General features: G+C 51.8%; 1 protein-coding gene across 1 annotated transcript in view; it reads left to right on the forward strand.

Moving 5' to 3' along the window:
• The window catches only part of Col22a1 (collagen type XXII alpha 1 chain), a 240,251-nt gene that overhangs the window by 136,028 nt on the left and 82,765 nt on the right, over positions 1-21,458 (forward strand). The window contains exons 27-37 of the mRNA XM_026407769.2: positions 722-775; positions 1,755-1,808; positions 6,197-6,241; positions 6,850-6,912; positions 7,286-7,339; positions 12,431-12,472; positions 15,153-15,185; positions 17,777-17,830; positions 18,108-18,161; positions 18,922-18,975; positions 20,717-20,770. Of these exons, the coding sequence (XP_026263554.2) occupies positions 722-775; positions 1,755-1,808; positions 6,197-6,241; positions 6,850-6,912; positions 7,286-7,339; positions 12,431-12,472; positions 15,153-15,185; positions 17,777-17,830; positions 18,108-18,161; positions 18,922-18,975; positions 20,717-20,770 (561 nt within the window). The remainder of the gene's footprint in view (positions 1-721; positions 776-1,754; positions 1,809-6,196; positions 6,242-6,849; positions 6,913-7,285; positions 7,340-12,430; positions 12,473-15,152; positions 15,186-17,776; positions 17,831-18,107; positions 18,162-18,921; positions 18,976-20,716; positions 20,771-21,458) is intronic.

Here is a 21,458-nt window from a genome sequence, read left to right on the forward strand (position 1 = left end):
ACATCCATCACTGAAGAACCCGTGTGTCCTGATCACCCTTGAAAGCCCAGGGGATAAGGAGAAGATGGAGTGTCCCCGGTGTAGTGGAAGGAACCCAGGAGTGGAGCCAGAGACCCTTGTGGGTCCCCATGACTAGCTGTGTGACCTTGAGGGGGTCACTCAACCCTGGAGCTCTTGTCCCCTCATCTGCAGCAGCTGTAGTAACAGCTGTCCTGCGGCATTGTCAGGAAGAAGTTTAAATTGAAAAATCCAACTCGGAGGCCCTTGGTATTCATTCCCACCAGGAAAAAAAAAAAAAAAGACAGTAGTGCCAAGCCAGGCCAAATGCTTGCTCTTCTGAAGGACGAGGTGAAGGAAGGATCGGAGTGGGAAGGAGAATCATGTGGCAGAGAGACTGTGAAGAGCAGGGCAGTAGTTGGGGAATAGTGTCACCCCTAGTACTCTTGGAAGCTGAGAGAAGGAATGAAGCACAGAGGGTCCTGTCCCTCCTTGCCCACCAGCACATCTGGGGAACTGGACCTGGGGCACTGACCAGAGGTGCTCTGTCTTAGCCGCAAAGTGTGTAAGGAGACCGGTAACTCTGGGGAGGGGACGCAGCTGGTGAAGGAGGAAGGCCTGTCCCCCCAGTCTCAGAGTCAGCTCCTGGATCCAAACAACTTAGTGCAGTGTTTCCTAAATAGGACTTTTATTCTAATTTTATTTTTTTCCTACCTTGACCCAGGGGCCACCTGGAAGGGATGGGCCGAATGGACCACCAGGTCTGCCGGGATCCAAGGTCGGTACTCCCAGGTTGGCATGAGTTTGGAAAACAAACCCAGGAGCAAAAGAGCTTCTTGGTTGTGGGTGCATTCTAAAATGGCCTTGATCAGGACCAGGTTGAAATGTTTGGATTTACCAGGTCAGATGGGGAGAGCTCTTTATTTCTACTTAGATAACTGGGGAAGGATGTGGCAGCCTTGGGCATTAAAATCAATCTGTTACAAACAAGTATTTATTTTATTTGAGGGAATTCTCTCAAATGCCCTTATTAATGTAAGAGATTTCAATCTAAAAAATATTCCAATTGGGCCCATTATAGCAGGATTATTAAGATAAAAGTTCAAGTTAAATATGAGAAAGTAGAGAAGCAAAGTCATAGCTTAAATACTTCAAGAGAATATTTATGATGCAACAAGTTTTTTTTTTTTTTTTTTTAAGAAATAAACTTTCTTTTTTCATAGCCAACAGCAAAGGCTCAGGTATTCATGTCAATAGTCCTTGTAAGGCAACTGTTAATGGCAATATTTGAATACTAGGGGACACTTCATTCCAATAAACAAATTTATTGGAAATTTCAATGTTTTTCATGACAAAATACAGAGTAAGTATGAATTTAACTTCTTTGTGTGAACACTTTATGGAAATATTTTCCATCTTTCTCCCTCATCATTAAGGAGACAATGGCTAACTAAGTACTTTGCATTCTCAAAAGTATTTATTCTCACAATGCTTTTACTCAAAATGTCTCATTAAGAAAAGTGTCATTTCTGGTCAATCATAATTATAAAATTAAAATGAGAGCTGTGGGATCTGAATGGCAGGAGGTGGCATGTGCTGTTGTGTTGGATCACCAGACTTAGGCAGCCACTGGGGACCAGGGGGTTCAAGTCCACTTGAGGACAATGGTCCTCTTCCTTGCCTGTCTGCAAAGATGCAGGGGTTTCTGCAAAGATGCAAGAAAGGGCCCTCGGCTGACTTGCTTTTATTCCTTACAGGGAGACCCTGGAGAGAGAGGGGAAGGCGGCCTGCCTGGGAAGCCCGGACCTCGGGTAGGACTTTGCCACCTTGCTCATCGCACTCCTCATTCTACTGGGTATCCTGGGCTGTGCGGCAGTCCCAGGCATCCCAGTGCGGGTCAGCCAGAGCTGGGCAGAAAGCAGATGATTGAAAGGGGGCTATTGAGAGGGGTGAGGCAGGGTAAGGGGCTCCAGCTGGCCATTAGCATCCCCTGAGGCTGGCCACAGCTGAGCCAACACCTGCTCCAGGGCAGAAGGTGGGAGGGGGGAGGGTGCCCAGAACCAGGGAGACCCGTGGAGAAGGAGCATCCCACTTGCCCGACAGGGAAGAGCAAGGGGGACACGCACCTCTCCCCTTCTCTTGGCTTCTCCTTCCCTTCCTCCCTGAGTTTTGCTTTCCTCTGTGATTCCTTGTGCCTGGAGCCTCCAGAAAGCAGGAGGCAGCCCTGGAGTCGGGCTTCCTTGGGCCTCCAGGGGGTGGAGCAAGTGAGGAATGGGTGGGGGACCCAGCACCCACTGTGAGCCCAGAGCAGCTCAACATCTGGACCTTGTCGGAGGCCAGCATGCAGTGAGCACGGGGGAGAGGCCGGCCTGTGAGTGTGCGTGCTGTGTGCTCAAGGACGTGCACCTGTGGCTCTGGGGAGCCTGCCAGGAGGGCTGCCCCACCTGTGAGGTGTGAACTGCTGAAGGTCGGTGCCCACTGCTGGCCTCTCCTGTTACCACACGAGTCAGGCGTGCGGTGACACTGCCAGCTTTGCAGGAAGGGGGGAGGGAGGCTCCACACCCACCCAGCCAAGCCTGGGAGGGGCCCGACACCACCAGGTGGCTGGTTCTCACCTTGCTGGCCAGCAGGTGCTGCCAAGGCGCAGATCCCAGGGCCCTGCCATCCCTATCGTCTCTCTTTAGAAGGTCAAATTAAAGAGGAATAGAGAAAAAGAAAGGCAGAAGAAACTGAACCCATCTGATTCAGTTATACCCCAGGTGACCAAATTGTGGCATGAGCATCCCCAGGCACCACCCTGGAACCTCCCATTTCTGAAGCCCATATTTGGAGAATTGAGCCCTCCCCCTTGTAGGGCCCAGCGAGTCCATCACTTTCCCTTCATATTTTAAGATTCAACATTTGGTGTTTAAAAAAGTTTATAATGGGCTTTTCTTGGTTGTGGCATGAAAAAATGTTTATCATCACTAGCAATTAGAGAAATGCAAATAAAACCACTCTAATAAGATTTCACTTCACTCCAGTCAGAATGGCAGCTATGATGAAGACAAACAACAACAAGTGTTGGTGAGGATGTGGGGAAAAGGCACACGCATACATTGCTGGTGGGACTCAAATTAGTGAAGTCAATATAGAAAGCAGTATGGAGATTCCTTGGAAAATTGGGAATGGAGCCACCTTTTGACCCAGCTATCCCTTTCCTTGGACTATACCCAAAGGACTTAAAAACAGCATACTATAGGGACACAGCTATATCAATGTTTATAGCAGCACAATTCACAATAGCTAAACTGTGGGACCAACCTGGATGCCCTTCAGTAGATGAATGTATAAAAAAAATGTGGCATTTATATACAATGGAATATTACTCAGCAATAAAAGAGAATGAAATCATGGCATTTGCAGGCAAATGGATGGAGTTGGAGAAGATAATGCTAAGTGAAGTTAGCCAATCTCAAAAAACCAAAAGCTGAATGTTTTCTTTGATATAAGGATGCTGATTCATAGTGGGGTAGGAAGTGGGAGCATGGGAGGAATAGATGAATTCTAGATAGGGTGGGAAGGGAAGGGAGGGGGAATGGGGTTAGAAATGATGGTGGAATGTGATGGACATTATTATCCAAAGGTCATGTATGAAGACACAAATTGGTGTCAACATACTTTGTATACAACCAGAAAAAAAAAAAAAGTTTATCACGGGGCTGGGAGTGTGGCTCAGTGGTGGAGCTCTTGCCTCACACATGGGAGGCACTAGGTTTGATTTTGCGTGCTATCCTGAGGTGGCTTTTAGGGGGATCACAGGGTCTTGAAAGCACCTAGCCTAGCTATCAGGGTCCCATTGGTTGAAATCCTGTTATTTCCAAGGAAGGATTTAAAGCATTTGGATGGGTTTGCTGTTTGTTTTCATTCTTCACTTCATGGAAGTGTTTTGTTTTTGAGTCAGCCATGCCTGATAATTGTGTGTTCTCACATTTGGGAGCTGGCACATAATCGTGGGCTTCTGCGGGAAGGATGCCAGCTCTCCCCTGTGGTCTTCAGGAGCTTCGCGCTCCCTGTGTGTGGCTTTGCAGCAGAGGGTTGATTTCCAGGAACCTGGGGATGCAGTTAGAGGTCCCTCGGGGGGTTCCCATCTGTGTGCCTCACGTTTCTGGGAATCATCAAGGACTGAAAGCTTCAAGCACAGATGTCTTCTGCTCCGTCTCACCTGTGTCGTTTTTGCATGATTCTAGTGCTGAGGGCGTCAAACGTTTCTCTGAGAGTTGGAAGCTGAGTTTCAACAGCAGGGGCTTCTCAACCTGTGTGTGGCCCCAGAGGAGACCTGGCATAGGGTCAGTCTTGTTGCTTTATTTGGACCAAGTACTGGCTGAAGATGAAAACCCTTTCCGAGATGATTCTGGAAACCTTGGGGATGGTGGCGTGGAGAGTCCACTCTGGGCGAGTGGCTCTGCGGGACGCACAGGGCACCCGCCTTCCAGGGCTCACTTCAAGAATTCACAAGGATGGCAGCTCCTTCTCTATGTGCACTTGGATGGGGGTTCACAGCACAAGTTCAGGGGCATTTTGGTGGACTTTAAAGTTTTTTTCTGAGTACACTCAGCCCCTTATCCTTGCTCAGCAGGCACGAAGCAATTCCCCTTGCAAATGTCACCCTCCTAGCAGATTTAAAGTGACAACTTGAGTGCTGAGTATTTGCACAATTCTGGCTACAGCAATTCTCACTAATTGTGCTTGTAAACATGGGGAATTGATGGGCGCATTGGAGTGCATCTAGAATTTTAATATGTGCTGACTCCAGATGCCAGTTCCCCTTGTGACACTGGAGCTACGGGATAAATTATGTGCTTACACTGTGCAAAGCCTTGGGTTATCCCTCCCTTTCCTTTCTTCTCTTCTCCCCCCTCTCCCCTCCCCTCCTTTTTTTCCTCCTCTCCTTTCCCTGCTCTCCCCTCCCCTCCCTTCCTTGATAAGTACTGATGGTCTGGCCTTCACTATCAGTTGAATCTGGCATGACTCTGGGGAAAATTCTTAGGTGGGTGCACACTACCAACTCATTCACATCCACTGATACATCAGAAAACCACATTTCTTTATGATAATTTATACCAAAGATTTTATTAGAAAGAAATTGTCACACAAGAAGTTAGTGATATTCTAGACATATGGTTAGCTAGAAGTTGTAGTCCCTCTCAGCCCCACCACTCACCTCTGTGCATGGATGGTTTAGGAGGGTGTGGTGGACACAGAGGCTGGGTTCCTAGGGATCAGAGAGAGAACCCCTCTTCCAGTGCCTCCCACTTCAGAGTGCTATCTAGGAACTGCCTTAGTCCCTTTTGGTTGCTGTGACAATATTACTTTAAACTTGGTAATTCATAAACAACAGAAATCTCTGGATCACGGTTCTGGAGGCCAGGAAGTCCAAGACCAAGGTGGCAGCAGACTCAGTGTCTGTTGAAGACACCCTGCTTCATAGATGCTATCATATAGCAGTGTTTTCATTGATGGGATGGCAAGAGGGCTCCCTCTACAAGGGCACTAATCCAACCCTGAGAACTCCACCCCCATGACCCCATCACCTCCTGAAGGCCCTGCCTCCTAGTACCACAAATTGAAGATTATTTCAGTAGGAAAATTTTCAGGGGAGACATTGTCATAGCAGGACTCTAGTGGAGAAGAAGAAACTTTCAAAGGAACAAGACCAGTGTGTACCTCTTTGGGGTATACTTTCTGAACTAATCTTGAATGACGAACTGGGAACTTCACGTAGGACTCTCTTTATGGTAGCATACCATGGGACAGGTCACCGAAACTCTAACCTACCTCCAACTACAGGGCCCTGCCTGTCTTTGTGAAGAGACCAAACAACGATCATGGGACACCAGTCACCTGCTCAGGTTTCAACAGCTTCCTTTCACTGTTGGGCCTAGCATGGAGTCTGTGTTTCCCTGATAAGGTTTACAGTGAATGGATTCAAACCGAATGAACTCTGACAGGACAATTCCAGGAACTATTTCTTTCAGGAGAAGCAAAAGCTAATATGAGAAATGCTCCTCACTTGGGTCTTCACAGCTCATGACCTCGGGCCTTTACCAATGCTCCAGAGTGGAGAGCTGCGGGCTGTGGCTGCAGGTGCCATGGGTGTGTGGAACCCCCTGGGGAATGAGCATGGAGGGTAATGGGGTGTCTGTCATTCTGTCCCCAGGGTGAAGTTGGGGAGCAGGGCCTGGCAGGCCACCCTGGAGAGAAGGTTTGTTCATTTATGCCTTTTCCCATTCACTTCATTCTTGTGGATTTCTTTATTTGTGGTTATAAACTACATATTGTGTAAATTGCTCATATGCCCAGAGAAATTAACCATGTCTTTTGGGAGCTCACTACATTGATTTCATGAATTCATTTATTTGCTCAATAGCTTCCAGCATGTTCTGTGTATCAGTGGCTATGGTGGGCATCAGGGTCACAGCCACAAACAGGGCAAGCTGGACCCTGGAGAACACTTGAGCAGCTGTAGTGAGTGGTGGCACATAATGTCACGTGGGGCACAGGAGAAGTCTTTCAGACTTGGGAAATATCAGGAAAAATGGTGACGAGGTGACGTGGTGATGGAGCCCTAAAGGACAGGAGGAGGTATACACAGGAGGGTTCCTGGGAGAGGAGATGGCTCGCACGGGAAAGAGTGCGGGGCTGCCCTGATGGACACGTTCTCTAGAAGTCTCCTCTACCCACTGCTCTGCTTTCCGTGTGACATCCACAAGCCTACAGCAGGACCTGGAGAGCAGTTGGCACATGGTCTGTGCCTCAGGAGAGCCCTCCCGTAGGTGCCGAGTGGACAGAGCCACGGTTTTGTTCTCACAGGGAGAAGCAGGCCTCCCGGGTGCTGCAGGCTTCCCAGGTGTGCGGGGAGAGAAAGGAGACCAGGTAAGTGTGGCTGCCTCGTCCCAGCAAGGCCACCAGCCTGTCCTGTGGAAGGGCCCCTGTGGAGTCCTCTGACAGGAGGTGGCAATTCTGACTGGGTGAACAGAGTAGTTCTCAGTGTTGAGGGGAAAGAACTGGGAGGGGTGTCGAGGGCCAGAGTCCATGCGTGGGACAGAGGACAGGGACGGGAGACGCCCCTGGAAAGGAAGAGTGTCTTCAGAGAGAACGGGTGGGAGTGACGGGTGGGAGGCACCCACCTGCCAGATGCCAAGTGGAAGGTCAGGTGCTTCCCACCTCACTGACAGGACACCCTGTACCTCAGGAGGACTGAGACTCAGTGTGGGTTCCAACGTTTTCTAATGGTCTTTTGCTATAGGGAGAAAAGGGTGACCTGGGACTTCCTGGCCTGAAAGGTGACCGGGGTGAGAAGGTAGGCGCTCACTGCATGCTGATCCGTCACCATTCGCTGCTCTTGCCTGGGGTTAGAGGAGTTTTTGTTTCTTCAGAATGGACTTGTGTGACTCCAGAGTACATTTTTGAGGAAACAATAAGGTAGACATAAACCTTGTTTGCAAGTATAGTCCATTGAGACAACGATAGAAGCAGAGATGACATGTTCATCCAAACAACCTCTCCCTGGGTTCCAGCACAGCTTTAGAAGGTAGGCGTCAGGGTCCTGAGTGTGTGGCAGGCAATGGAGTCTCCAAGAGGGTGAAGAACTCTCTGAGAACCAAGCCTCGCGTCCCTGACTCCTGGGTCATGCACCAGCATGTCACTGGGGTTGGTTCTAGAGCCAGCCACAGAGCCAAGATAGACTGTCTCTGTTGCCCAGCCCTACTGTGTGTAGGTCACAGAAGGGCGACCTTGGCTTCGACTCCCAGCACTCTCTGTAACAGGCCCAGTCCACCTCAGGGGCCACTCACTCAGAACAGACGCATGGAGAGAAGGCAGGGAAAGGGCTACTTGCAGGCATGGCTAGTGCAAAGGGAGACGGTCCTGGGGTGGCCATGTCCTCCAGGGCAAGGCACAGCAAAGAGGCCAGGAAGGGCCCGGAGCAGATGCCCCAGAAACAGTGGGAGATGAAGCCTGTTGGGCATCCTGTTTGAAGGGTAGGGAAACAGACACGGCCAGCCTGTGGACGGGCACCCTCAGTATCTCGTCCTTCTTCCTCTTGCCTCCGATCTCCTCCTGCCAAATCTGGACACCAGAGGCAAGGTCAGCGAGACCATCAGGCAGGACGGGGAAGGTGCAGGGGTGGATGTGGGCACCACATGGAACACAAGCACAGCTATCCGCCAGCACCCTCTGTGGGTGAGGAGAGCAGGGGGTCCCGGTGCATGTCTGAAGCTGCAGAATCACTTTCCAGGGACTCTGGTCCCAGTCCCCGCAGTTGTCGGAAGGCTTCTCCCACTCAGTCTCAGCAAGCAGGCCGCGCTGTGCCTGGCACTGGAGTAGCACCCAACAGGCATCCCATCCATTTTGCCTCCTGTCAAAGCCCCAGAGAAACACACGGGGTGGAAAAGCACAGTGGGCCTTTTAGACATTGCTTGGTGAAGCATGGAACTCGTCAGCTGAGCCTCGCATACTTGGAGGTATGCTAAGATTTTGTCCTAGGTGGGTACCTGTCTACTGTACCTGTCTACTCACACATGGACCTATGCTGGGATTTGGTAAGATCTTGCTATTGGGAAGCGGTTCATTAGGTGGCACACGAGCGAGGTGGTCCCTGAAGCCAGATGTGCGGGAGTAGCTTGCCTCGGATGCTATCTGCTGGTTGCATGAGAGTCCAAGGGAGCTTTTGCTAAGACACTGTGAACTTGAACAGGTGTGAAAGGCAGGGTTTCTGCACAGTTGAGCCTCTGTGTGTCTTGATTTCTAGTTTTCAGTGTCTTGCTCTGGTAAGCAGTGAGTTCTGAGGTCATTTCCATTGGAATCCCCGTTTTTCTAAAGAGAGAGCTGAAGTCCAGAGAAGTATAGAAACTCGCCCAAACTTAGGGAGCTCGGACATGGCCAGAGGGTGCACAGGATCCAGGCAGCTGCCTTCTCAAGCAGGCAACTTCAGCCACAATAGTCTGCATCCTTCCAACTAGATTCTAGCCCGGGAGGGATGCCACCCTCAACCCTGGCAGCCCAGGAAAGCCCCCAGCCATCTTCCTGACGCTCTCTAGCACAGACTGGTAGAAGACTTCCTCTCTGCTAGACCATCACTAGTAAAGTGACAGTGGACAAGATGCAGTTCAGCCTCCAAACATCAGACACTAGAGGAGGCAGCCATGGGATGGTGGAGAATCCCACCCTGAGAGCTGCTTTTCTTTGCTGTTCATGCTCGGCCTTGGACCACATTACACCTGAAATCCCACAGTGACTTCATAAGTATGCACCCACACAGCCCTCAGTGTGCTTGTGTGTGTTTGCCTGCCTCTTGGTGGGAAGAACGCTGTTACAGAAGTCAGAGGTAGCCTGGGTCCCCTTCCTGGCTCCGCGTGCTGTGTGGCTCCGAGTGTCTTGTCTGCCCCCCTGTGCCATGATGGACAAGCTAAAAATGGATCTGCATGGACCTCCCTCCAAAGATCCTTGTACTTGGCTTGTGAGTGATTTAGGGCAGACCTACTATGGGCAGAACAGCCCTGAGCACCGTCCATGTAGGGACCTTGCTAATCCTTAGGACAAACTCCGAGAGGAGATACGGTTGTCAGTCATATCCCCACTTTAGAGATGAGGAAACTGAGGCACAGAAAGGCTAATTCCATTGCCCACAGCTGCAGGAGAGAGTCGAGAGCTGAACCTGCCAGGGCCAGTCTGCAGTCCTGGCTGTCAGCATCACAGTGCTGCATGCTGGGCCTGACTCTGAGAAGGGGGATACCCGCACACCACCAGGCCTCGCACCCTGCCTCCTGCAAGGTGTCTGCTCTCAGGTTGTCCCTTCTGTGCTCTCTCCCTTCTGCCTTTGCCCCTCCCACTCCCAGGAACACCAGGAAATTCATTTCCTGAATGCAGACGATACGGAAAGCTCCGTCTCTGTGCCAGATGCTGATTCAGTAATAAAAACAAAGTTTGAGGAAAAGGATAAAGATGTTTTATTGCTTTAAAGGAGAAAGGCAGTGGACTTATATCATGGACGCTTCCATTTCCAGTGCCAGGGGAACAGTGAGGGTGTGAGGGCTGTTTCCAAGTATCATTATCCTTAGATCTAATTTATGTTTCACTAGTGTCCTTGAAAGAGCTGTTGTCCAGTCCCCAGGACCGGGGCTTCTTTATCCCTGTGGACAGTGAGGGGAAGTTGCAGATAGCTTGGCTTGGGACAGGAAAGAATGTGATGTTAACCTTGCCTCCCCGTGGATGGGGAGAGGAAGAAAGAGAAGATAAAGGAAGAACCCAGGTGCAGGGGTGCATGCCTGTAATCCCAATGGCTTGGGAGGCCAAGGCAGGAAGATCGTGAGTTCAAAGCCAGCCTCAGCAAGTTAGTGAGGTGCTAAGCATCAGTGAGATCCTGTCTCTAAATAAAATTCAAAATGGGGCTGGAGATGTGGCTCAGTAGTTGAGTGTCCCTGAGTTCAATTCCCAGTACCCATCCAACCCCCCCCCAAAAAAAAAGAGGATGGTAAAAAGAAAAAAGGCATTTTAAAATCAACCTGAAGTGGTCAGCAGCAAGGTTTATCTTCAAAGCGTGAAGTGGACCCTGTTATGTGAAAGGGGCAGAGGGTCAGGGAGGCATGGAGGCCCTCCAGTGCTTTGGCAGGATCACAGGTAGACTCCAAAGCGTCCTGATGCCTTCCTGTCCAGAGAGAGAGGTAGCAACAATTTTGGGTAAAAACATTCAATATAAGACTTTACAGCAGCACGGTCCCCTCCTGACTGTGGAGCAGACCCTGCCGCTTCCTTGCCCCTCCGGGTCCCCCACTCTGTGAGCCTTTCCACCCGACTGACAGCACCTCTGGTGGGTGGGGCTGCTCCTTGCTCCTCAGGGGAGCCCAGAGTGAAACATCCAGGGGGAAGCAGGTCTGGTGCCCAGGCTCCACCCCAGCCACACCTCTTAAAGTGACAGAGCTGCTAGGCCTGTTCCTGGCACCCACCTTTCCTTCCCTGCCCCGCAGCTCTGAGGCGGGACAAAGTCTGATTCCGCAGGCAGCAGGTCCTCTGTCCCCTGTCCTCCTCCATTTGCACCTGTCATTCATGCAGTTTAGGAACTGCATGGTCACTTGGGATCTGCTGGGGTCACTTGGGCTCTTTCTTGGTAAGGAAGTGAGTTTAGGTGAGATGGCCTCTGAGCACAAGTCCCACCGAGCCAGGAAGGCGGCTGGGAGAAACCGGGCACCAGGTGCATTTCCTCCTGCATCTTCTGGAACTCGGTCCAGCTCAGAGCGAGATTCTGGGTTTACTTCAGGCTCAGCACTGGCTGCTCCTGTGAGTCTGGGCAGGTGAATCGCAGCTTCTGTGCCTCACTTTCTTCTTGGGGATACGTAAATACCCTATGGGCGAGTCTACAAGATTGGGATCATACATGGGAGACACATAAACCAATATCTGAAATTAAATGTTAAGTAGTGGTAGAAATAATGATAAAAATTATACAACTATTATTTATTACCCTATTATGTTGTTTACTCAGAGTGGCCTTGTCCATCAGCTTGACCCAACCTTGTTCATTTGTCCACCCAATGACCATATTACAAGGACGGTCAAAGGCCTCGCCCTGGGCCAGTTTCTGATCTAGCACAGACACTATCCCCTGGCCCCAAATGGCACCTGCAGGGTGACAGCTTCAGAGACCGCTTTTGCTCACTGTGGTTCACTCTGCATAGAAGAGATCTAGGAGCCTTGTCCCCACTGTGAATGTACCACATTCTCTCCTGGGGCTCACTCAGTTGCTACATGTGCTGTGAGTCGTAGGCATTACTATCCTTATTGGGCCAAGAGAAGAAACAAGCCAAGAGGTAAAGTCATTTATAAAAAGGTGGGTTTCAAGCTCAGGTGACTCAACTCCCAAGCCCGTGTCGTTCACAGGGATAAGACTGTTCCCTGAACTTGAGAGCAGCTGGCTTCTTTCTGAGGGAGTGGGTCCAGGTTCCTAGCTGAGGGAGCTGAGCTTCCATGTGCTGATCATGCTCAGGGGCACAGGTGGGAATGTTTGCTGTAACAATCAATACTGGACATGATCACAAGCAAAGGAGAGTAATGTCACTGTCTTCAAAGGAAGATGGACATTGTATAGCTTTATTATATAAACTCAACGGAATAGAACAGAGTGATTTAAATAATCTATAGCTTTATGGATCAATATAGAGACTTCTCAAACCCTGTGTGTGTGAGTGTGTGTGTGTGTGTGTGTGTGTGTGTGTGTGTGTGTGTGACTGAAATCTTTATAGTTGAGGATGTACATTGGCCTCAGTCTGCTGGTCTGACTCGGCCTGTGCGGGGACAGCACTCATTTCTGTTGCCTGGAAGGTGATACCAGCCCTGTGCTGCATTAAGCAGGTGGCAGGAGGATTAATGCTCATTAACTCTTCGTTTCTTCATCTAGGGTGAAGCTGGCCCTGCAGGCCCACCTGGGCTACCTGGAACTGTAAGTCACTCTGCTAATCCTTTCTACTTCTCTAAATTCCCAAGGTATTGGGATTCCTCCACACACACCACTTCATTAAAATCATCTCCAGATTAGAGTTTGTCAATAGTCAGACCCCCTCCAAGGGCTTATAATTTAAAATTATATCTTCTTTAAAAAACCACCCTGAGTTTATTGGTTTACTTTATTCAGCAAAAGCACAATTACTACTCAGCAGAATGTGCGATTCACACCGAGAAGACATAGGCACCTGTTATGTGTGGGCACTGAGATCCAAAGACAAGAAACCATTTGTCCAGCATGAGACTGTATCACCATGACCCAGGCTGGGCTTTGTCCTCTGCCCTGTGAAGGTGTTTGGCCACCATTGTGGGTCAGTGCTGTGGCATTCAGAGCAAGGGCTCTAGGGACAGAAAGAACCAGCTCTCACCTCTGCCACTCACCTGCATTGTGTCTTAGATATGTTATTTAACTCTGCAGAGAATAAGTTTTCTCATCTGATAGAAGATATTATACCCAACTAGCTTGTACATTTTTAGTACAAATTAACTGAAATAATGCAAAGTACTTAGCAGAGTTCCTGGTACCTAATAAACACCAAATATAAAACTGCTGCTATTATTATTTGTCTTACACTCAAGAATCCTACAATGGTGCTTTATTTGGAATTGTTTTGCATTGTAATATTTCTTCCCAGACTTGAGCTTCTCTGCTTTGAGCAACTGATTTCAGGAAAGTTGTTCATGGCTTCTTGTGCTGGCCCTGACTGGGTGATTGATTGGTTGCTGGACAAAGCAGGGGTGGAGAGCAGGAGACGAGATGGCCTGAATTCTCAGCAGTCCTGCTGGCCGTGGGGCAAGACATCTGACTCAGCACTGTTTGTCCGGCAGCCCTTACTCCATAGCTTCGTCTTCTCCCTAACCCGTACCCTGTGAAAATGAGGCTCAGATATTCCATAAAGATGTTAGAAGAACCTCAGAATCAGAAATTTGGGGCCAGAGTGGGTTGTATGAGATTATTGTTTAAGATTGTGATACGACCTTGACAAGGCTTCAGGGAGGTGAGCACTCTTGCCCTTCTGGTGGGGGAGCAAGTTGGTAGTACCCACTGGGAGCTGCTTGGCCATATGTACACGCCAGGAGGTGCCTACCTTCAAGCTTAGCTAGTCCATGTCTAGGCTTCTAAGTTACACAGATATTTGCATGTGTGTATTTAAAAAATGTGTGAGGATGAACATTGTAGTGTCACTTGTAATAGGGAAAAATCTACATGACCATAAGTATAGAATTAAGTACATCAGACCATCTGTATCACAGAATCCTGTTTTATAAAGAAACACACACACACATACACACGCACACACACACACACTATACACAGGGTCTTGGAAAGATATAGGTACACTAATTAAGTGAAATAAGACAAAGTAAGTGAACAAATTAATTTGTGGATCATTGTGCATTGAATGATTCAGAGCACAGGCTCACAGCCTGCTTACATGGCTGGCAACTGCTGGAACTGCATTAGGAAGCTCACGTCTCTGGTCTCTGCTCAGGGTTCTTATTGACAGTGGTGGGCAGAGGCAGCTGGTCTACCTCCTACAGTCTCTGTGAAGAGCCAGGAGTTGGTGCATGGGAACAACGGTGAAGAATGCATTCAGTTTCACTATTCTGTGGAAGTTGCATATTTCTATATGTTCATAATTGTGTGAAAACATAGAGGAAAGGTCTAGAAATATGAAAAACTGTTTTTTGAGGGGAGGGAAGAGACTGGGATTGAGGACTTGGAGGGGAAGGTCTAGGAAGCCCCTTCTCCCTTCCCCGGTGAAGAGCCTGGGTTTTAGGGCTAGGCCCCAGGTTCCCTTTGTCCATTCGCTTTATCCTTTGGGCTCCTTCTGGGAGCCAGGTCATGGCACAACTGGGGCCTGGTGGAGCTTATAGTCTTGTAGTGGAGATAAAGTCTGATCTTACAGTGGACAGGATAAACATTACAAATTAGAGTGAATGTGATCAAGAAAAAGAGCAAAGTGCAGTTGATGAGAATAGCAGTGGACCTAGCTCACCTAATTCATATTTGAGAGCATGACATTTAAGAGATCTGAAGGGTGGCCACGGCGGAATGCAGGGGGAGAGCATGCTCCAGGGCTGAGGAACCGTGTGTGCAGAAGCCCTGAGCCTGGAGAAAAGCCTCCTGGGGAGCACTCGGCTCAGCCAGGGTGGGCCAGCCGGGTGGCGGCCAGGCTGGAGGGCTGCCCCAGGCACCATCCATGAGGTCTTGGCTGAGGGCACTTTGCACAACAGGGCCCTCTGAAAGCCCTGGCTCTGGTTTCCTCTGCCTGTTTCCCTGCCTGGCACATGGCAGGCGACGGTAGTGGAAAAGCAGGCGTGGAGGGCTGGATCCAAGGTCCCAAGCACTGTTCCAGTGGCTTGTCCAGGTTATTCCAGTGTGTCCTTGTGACCCCCCAAGTGAAGAACATTTCGTCCCTTTTTACTGATGGGGACATGGAAGGTGACAGAAGATATTCAAAGTCACATAGGGTTGGTGCTTGAGGTTCTAATGGTCGAAACTAATAATCACTGAAGGGCATTTTCTTTCACTTGGCAAACCTTTCAGAGTCAGCAGCTTTGGGGCTCCACACACCCCTATCTTTCTAACTTCTGTTTTCGTTTTTTTTTTCCAGACATCCCTGTTCCCACTGCACCCAAGAATGCCTGTAAGTAGCAGAGGGAAGGGAAGAGACTGGGATTGAGGACGTGGAGGGGAAGGTCTAGGAAGCCCCTTCTCTCCTTGCATAGCCTGGCATGTCAGCAGGCAGGGGGTGCTGTGGTGTGGGCTGGAGCGGGGCCGGGTGGGGCCGGCCTCAGCCCTGCATGCCAGGCAGCCAGGCCTGTGGGCTCCTGGCCTGGTCCTGGCAACAGGCGGGAAGAAGTCCCTGCATGGAACCGGCCCTCATGTCAGGTGGGACATTGTGGGGACATCCCAGGGACACAGCTCCATAGGCAAGGGCAGATGCCACACCTGTCTTCAGCACCCAGAGCTGCAGGTGCTCTTGAGGAGCAGCAGAGTTATTGAGACGGCAGAACGTCCAGGAGTTGGAGAGGGGCAAAGGCGTCCTGAGGATGCTCCTATAGGTGGCAGTGCGTTGAGGGGACCTGGGTCCGAGGGAGGCTGCTGAGGGGACATGGGGAGCACAGCCTGCTTCTGCACCCTGGGAGGTGGCAGAAGGAGGGAGAGCCTGGCGAGCCAGTAGACACTGCCACGCCTACCATGACACGCCACTAGAGCCCCAGGAGCCCTCTCCTCCTTGCTCGTGGCTGGCGCTTCTGGAGGTCTTCCTGCTGTTGGTGGCACTGAGGCCAGAAAGTGGGCCTTTGTTTTGTTTGTGACTCACCTGTTGTCAGGAGGCGACCCACTGCTCCATGGCATGTGGCCGCTGAGGCGAGAATGGGAAGATCTAAATCCCCGTGTGATTTAGAAAGTTTAAGGTGTCCTCTATGGATGGAAAGGAGCAGGTGGACAGATGCAGGCTGGAGCTGAGGACGGTGCAAAGGATTTGTACTTCACAGATGAAGGGGGAGGAGGCAGGGTGGTGGCGCAGCCATGGGGAGTGTGCACTTGAGGAGAAGCTATTGGGAGGGACCTGTCAGCTGTGATGACCTGGCTGGGGTGACTGTCCCCATCTGAGCACTGCTCTTAGAGGCAGGTTCCCGTGGCCGTCCCCCAGACACCTCTATGTCTTGCTTCACTGCCCCGGCGTCTTCCCTACTTAGGTTGACGCTGAGTCCCCTGAGATGAAAACTATGGAATTGCTCCATAACAAGACAGCTTTCAGAGTATTCTCTTGGGACAGTGCAGGGGGAGAGGGTGGAGAGGGAGGGCTGCCCTCCTTTGCCTCCGATTCCAGCAGTGACATCCTTCCTGCAGGGAGGATGGGAGCCAGGAGGCCTCTCTCAGAATCAAACCAAGCAAGTAGGAACTGGAGGGAAGGGAAGTTCCTTTGCGAGCCATTTCCCGGCTCTCTCTGGGACTGGCTTTGTGTTGGTGGGTCTGGAAAGTGTCACTCTGTTGGACTTCTCACTGCTCCCCGAGGTGTGCCTCTCAGTCCCTGCGGTGCAGGAAGAGGCGAGATCTAGAGGCACCTAGAAGTTTGCTGCATGATTAACAGAACAGAAAGGAGGAGCTCACATGGAGTGGAAGCCCGGCTCCCTTCCCTCCTGGATCCAGGACTTGGAGGCTCGTGGGGGTGGCTAGTGGGCAGCCTAGTGAGGTGGCCTGATGAGATGGCTTATGGAGATCAGAGCAGGCTCTTAAATGGTGTGTGGATCTCTGGGATCTGGAGGAAAAGTGGAGGAAAGAGGGACAGATAGCTGGAGGCTTGGGGAAATGACAGTAGCAAAGTGGGGTGCCAGGAGGTAGCTCAGAAGCAACCATGTTGGGAAAGCTCAGGGGGCAGTCTGATCCCACCCCTCACCGGGCATGCCTGTCCCTGCTCCTCTCCTGCAAGATGGCCCTTCAGCCTTAGAAAGACACCTGAGCCTTGGAGCTCTGCCGTCCATGCAGCCTCTGCCCCCTTACCTTCTTCCTGTCCCCTTACCTTCTTCCTGTCCCCTGTGGGTTGCACGCTATAGATTTCCCATGCTTTCTGGGAGGTGTGTGGGGAACCCCAGGTGTGGCACCTGCAGCCTCAAGGGAGAAGCCCTGCCCCTACCCCACCAGATGAGTCTATCTTGGGCACACCCAGAGCACTGCCTTTCCTGTCTCTCCTATTTCTTCTTTAGCAATAGCTGGACACACCACTCCAGCCACCCAGAGTCTAGGGCTCAGCTTCCAGCCTGTCCCCAAAGGGCTGGTCCCCTTAGCAAAGCATCCACCTCACTCTCCTTCAAGAAAGGGCTGTAAAGGATTATCATTCATTATGATCCACCATGTGCCATGGGCTGGAAGGGGATATGGGTCAAGCCACATGAATAAGTGTAAAACTACCTGAGCAGGCATCATGCAGGAGAAGGACCCTGGTCTCTGTGGGTCAGTACCAGGAGGACTTGGCCAGTTTGGAGATCCACTTCTCTGAAGTGGGGATGCTGGTCCTTAGAACTGGAAGAGTCAGGCTCAGTTAGAGTCCCAGGGTAGTGGGAGAGGAGAACCCTGGGCAGTCGGGTCAGCCTTTGGGGGACCCTGGTGACCAACCAGGTGCACCCATAGAACTGGAGGCGGCCCTCCTGCCGAGGGAGGGGTGTGTATGCGTACTGTGAGGAGTGGGGGTTCCCTTTCGAGTGGGCTGTACCCTGTGCTTCTTACCAACAGGGAGAACAAGGGCCAAAAGGAGAGAAAGGTGATCCGGGAGTGCCTGGGGAGCCGGTGAGTGCACACACACTGTCCCTGCTCCCATGCCCTGTGCTGACCTGTGCCGCTGGAGAATGGGCCCCCAAAGGCCCACAAGCTCTAGGTCTGAGCAGTATAGTCCACCACCAGGAGCCCCACTGAACTGAAGGCAGCCCCTTTCTTGTTCCCCAGGACTCTGGTGACATGCCTTCTGCAGATCTCAAGTTATACCCATTGCATGCGTTCCCGCCACGCCCCATCTGCTCAGAATTAGGGTGATGAGCCACTTTATGGATGGATGGTTTCATTGCAGGGACCACAGGGACGTCCTGGAGATTTGGGCCCTCGGGGACCCATTGGACCTCCGGTAAGAACGCCCCTACCGCCTGTTGGCTCCTCAAGGCTTCTCGCCTGGCATTTTGGGAGCGCCCACCAGAGGGCGCTGCAGCAAGTGCTGTAAAAGCCAGAAGGTGCCAGCACTTTGCAAAGCATGCTCTTATGCAGCCACCTGGGGCCTGACCCTGCCTCCCCAACACCTGCAGGCGCATCACTAAAGGGTTGACCCAGGAGAGCTCTGGGTTCATTAAACAGCACGATCTGGAGAGAGGTGGTCCAGCAGGTTCCCAGAGCGTTTTCAGAAGCAGGAAATCGGCTCCCCCTTCCAGCCATTGATTGGCAGCTCTGATTTAAATAATGCTTGTGCTGATTAGCGTTTTAGTGTTGTTTTTCCTGGTTGGGCTTCTTGCTGCATCTTCCCTGGGCAGCTGTTCAGTTGTCTGGGGAGCTCTGTTGGGGTGATCTGTCTGGCTGTAACACCTTAGGGCCACTTGCTGGCTGGGCCTTGGCCCTCCTGCCCCTCTGAGCCTTAATTACATAAAGCCTTGGTGAGGACACCCAGGTGACACCAGGGATCTTAGTGAGGATGGAGTAAGTCCTGATATGACAAATTCCTGCAGCGGGCCAAGAAACAGTGGTTTCTGTACGTTTTAGACCCTGCTCCTGTCCCATCAGTTTGGATCAGCTAATTCCAACCAGCCAGGTTTGGTGGGGACGTCCCTCCTGTGAGGGTGAGGACAGGCTTGCCTCATTTTCTGATCTCTTATCTCTCCCCTTTAATTTCCTCACAGGGTGGCAAGGGACAAGACGGCACACATGGGGCCCCTGGAGCGGCTGGAAACCCTGTGAGTCCTTGTGTCCCGCCTGCATCATGAGGGACCCCACAGAGGGAGTGCCAGGGTACACTTCTGCCACATGGCTCTCCTCTGTGGGCACAGCCCATGCCTGACAGCTGTCCAGGCCGGGAGCCTCTCCAGCACCAGGCACAAGGAGAGCTGCTCCGGCCTCCACAGCATTCCCAGCCCACAAAGGAGACTTGCACTCACACGGATGATGCACACAACAGACATGCAGGGACACTTCCACCCTTTCATGAATCTGTTACTCTGAAAGGTGTGCCCAGGTTCACATCCACCTCTGCACACTCTATAAACCCACGTACACATACCCCAACACACATACACACTCAGTCGGGGAAGTGCACGCAGGCACACACCTGCATGCCTGCACCTTTGGAGCTGTCCAGCTGCTGCTCCTGGACCACCTGTCTGCAGGGTCAAGATCAGAATCTGGTGTCTGTGGTCTCACGGGGTTGGCACTGGTCCCATGGCATGGTGCAGTGCCGCAGAGCCCAGGCTTGTCCGTGGTGCTGGTGGGAGGCAGGACCAGGCTGGCCTGACCAGGTCTCCCAGGAGTACTAGTGGGAGTAAGAGGAGCAGCTGGCATCGGCTCTCCTGGCACCACAGGCCTGGTGTATTGACAGGAGCACACTCACATGACCAGGCCACCTGTGCCTAAGGCTGAGTGGGGACCGGGGCATCCAAGTACTGAACAGTGAGGATGCCACAGAGCAGGGCAGAGTCCAGTTTCTGTCCTGAATGAAGAGAACCTTGGACCAAGCTCAGGTAGAGTGGCAGAAGTTTAGGCAAGGGACCTGGGAGCATGCTCTGTGATTTCTGACCCTGAAGACATGCACATCCTTGTGACAGTGGGGGACAAGCCCAGAGGAAACATGAGCAGCCTCTAGTCCTTTGAGAACCCCCTGCTCCCCATCCCCATGGCATAGACCTGCCTGGAATGTTCTCATGGACGTCTCCTCCCATGGATCCTGGCCCAACCACCAAGTTCTAGTTCAAGTGCACTCCCTCCAGGAAGCAAGGAGAGCTGCTCCGGCCTTCATAGTCAAAGCCCATACACACACACACACACACACACACACACACACACACACACACCGCCCCCCCCCACACACACACCTGCTCCCCTCTGGGTGCCCTTTCTCTGTGAATGGCACCGGTGCCTTCAGCATGGTGCAGACCAGAGGCAGACTTGCTGTGCCCATGCAGACTCATGGTCTCCAGGAATCAGCAGTTGATCATAAGCTGGTCCTTGCTCTCTGCATATTCTCCATGAGTGCCCTCTGTGTCCAAACCACGCTCAGAACCCCTTGTCTCTGTGGCCTTAGGTCTTGTCCATGCCCTTTGGCTGACCTTCCTTACCCAGAGGCTCTCCTCTGCAGCTCAGGACGGAGCAGTCTGTTCCCTCCTCAGCGACTCCTTTCCTCATGCTTAGGCTGAAAGCCACTCACTTAGACCCTCGTTGTGATGGGGCTTCTTCCCCTGCCATCCCTGCCCTCCACATGCCCCACCCGACTCTGTGCCTGGGCTGGAGGAACTGCCAGGTCCTCTGCCCTCCTGTCCCTCCCCCACTCTGTCCGATGCCTGCCGGCGGTCGGGAGCCACAGCCCTGCTGGGGAGGACGTGGTAAACTGGAGCCTGGTGGGGCGGGCAGCACTGGAGAGTGGCCTGGATAGCGGTTTGCCTTTGCTTCCTGGGGTGTTTCTAAACTGCTGCTGTCTCTGAATAGGGTGCTCCTGGACCTGCAGGGCCCCCAGGTCCCAGTGGACCCCCTGGAAGCGTGGTGAGTGATCAGGAGAGGGTGGGGACGGGCAGTGGGCGTGGCCTGCAGGGCCTTCCACCACATCCGCTTATCTACCTTCCCTGACACCCAGAGGTGTGGGCCCAACTCACAGGTGGGGACACGGATGTCCTGGCAAAGGTCACCCAGAAAAAACACACCTCAGGCTCGAGGTCTGGCTTCAGCCTCCAGTGGTTCACAGAGCTGTTCTCAGTGCAGAAAGCGTCTACATTTTGCTGATGTTGGAATCGACATCACAGAAGAAGTAAAATGAACCTAAAGAAGTCACAGGCTCCCTGACGGGCTCTAGGGACCTGGATTCCAATCCCAGCCTCCACAGAGAGCTTTGGGACCTTGGCGAGCTGATCCTTGTAAATGGAGGCCGTGGGGCGTGCCGGTCCCTGTTAGGGTCCCACCTCACTGCCCTTCTGATCCCACCTCTTCATGAGGATGCTCCAGGTGTCTGCTAATGGACTGGCTTTAAGATTCACCGTAAACACTGATTTAGATTCCAGCATTTAACAGAACACACCGTGGCATCTAGTCAAGGGCTGCAGAGAATCTATCCTCTGCCATAGACTCAGGTCAGTTCTGTCCATTCATCAGACCTTCTCAGGTGTCAGTCATCACAGTGCAGGGAATGAATCCGGGCATTCCCCTGTTCTAGGCCCTGCTCCTGGGGCAGACATGG

This window comes from Urocitellus parryii, chromosome 7 (genome assembly GCF_045843805.1).
Source record: "Urocitellus parryii isolate mUroPar1 chromosome 7, mUroPar1.hap1, whole genome shotgun sequence".
NCBI lineage: Eukaryota > Metazoa > Chordata > Mammalia > Rodentia > Sciuridae > Urocitellus > Urocitellus parryii.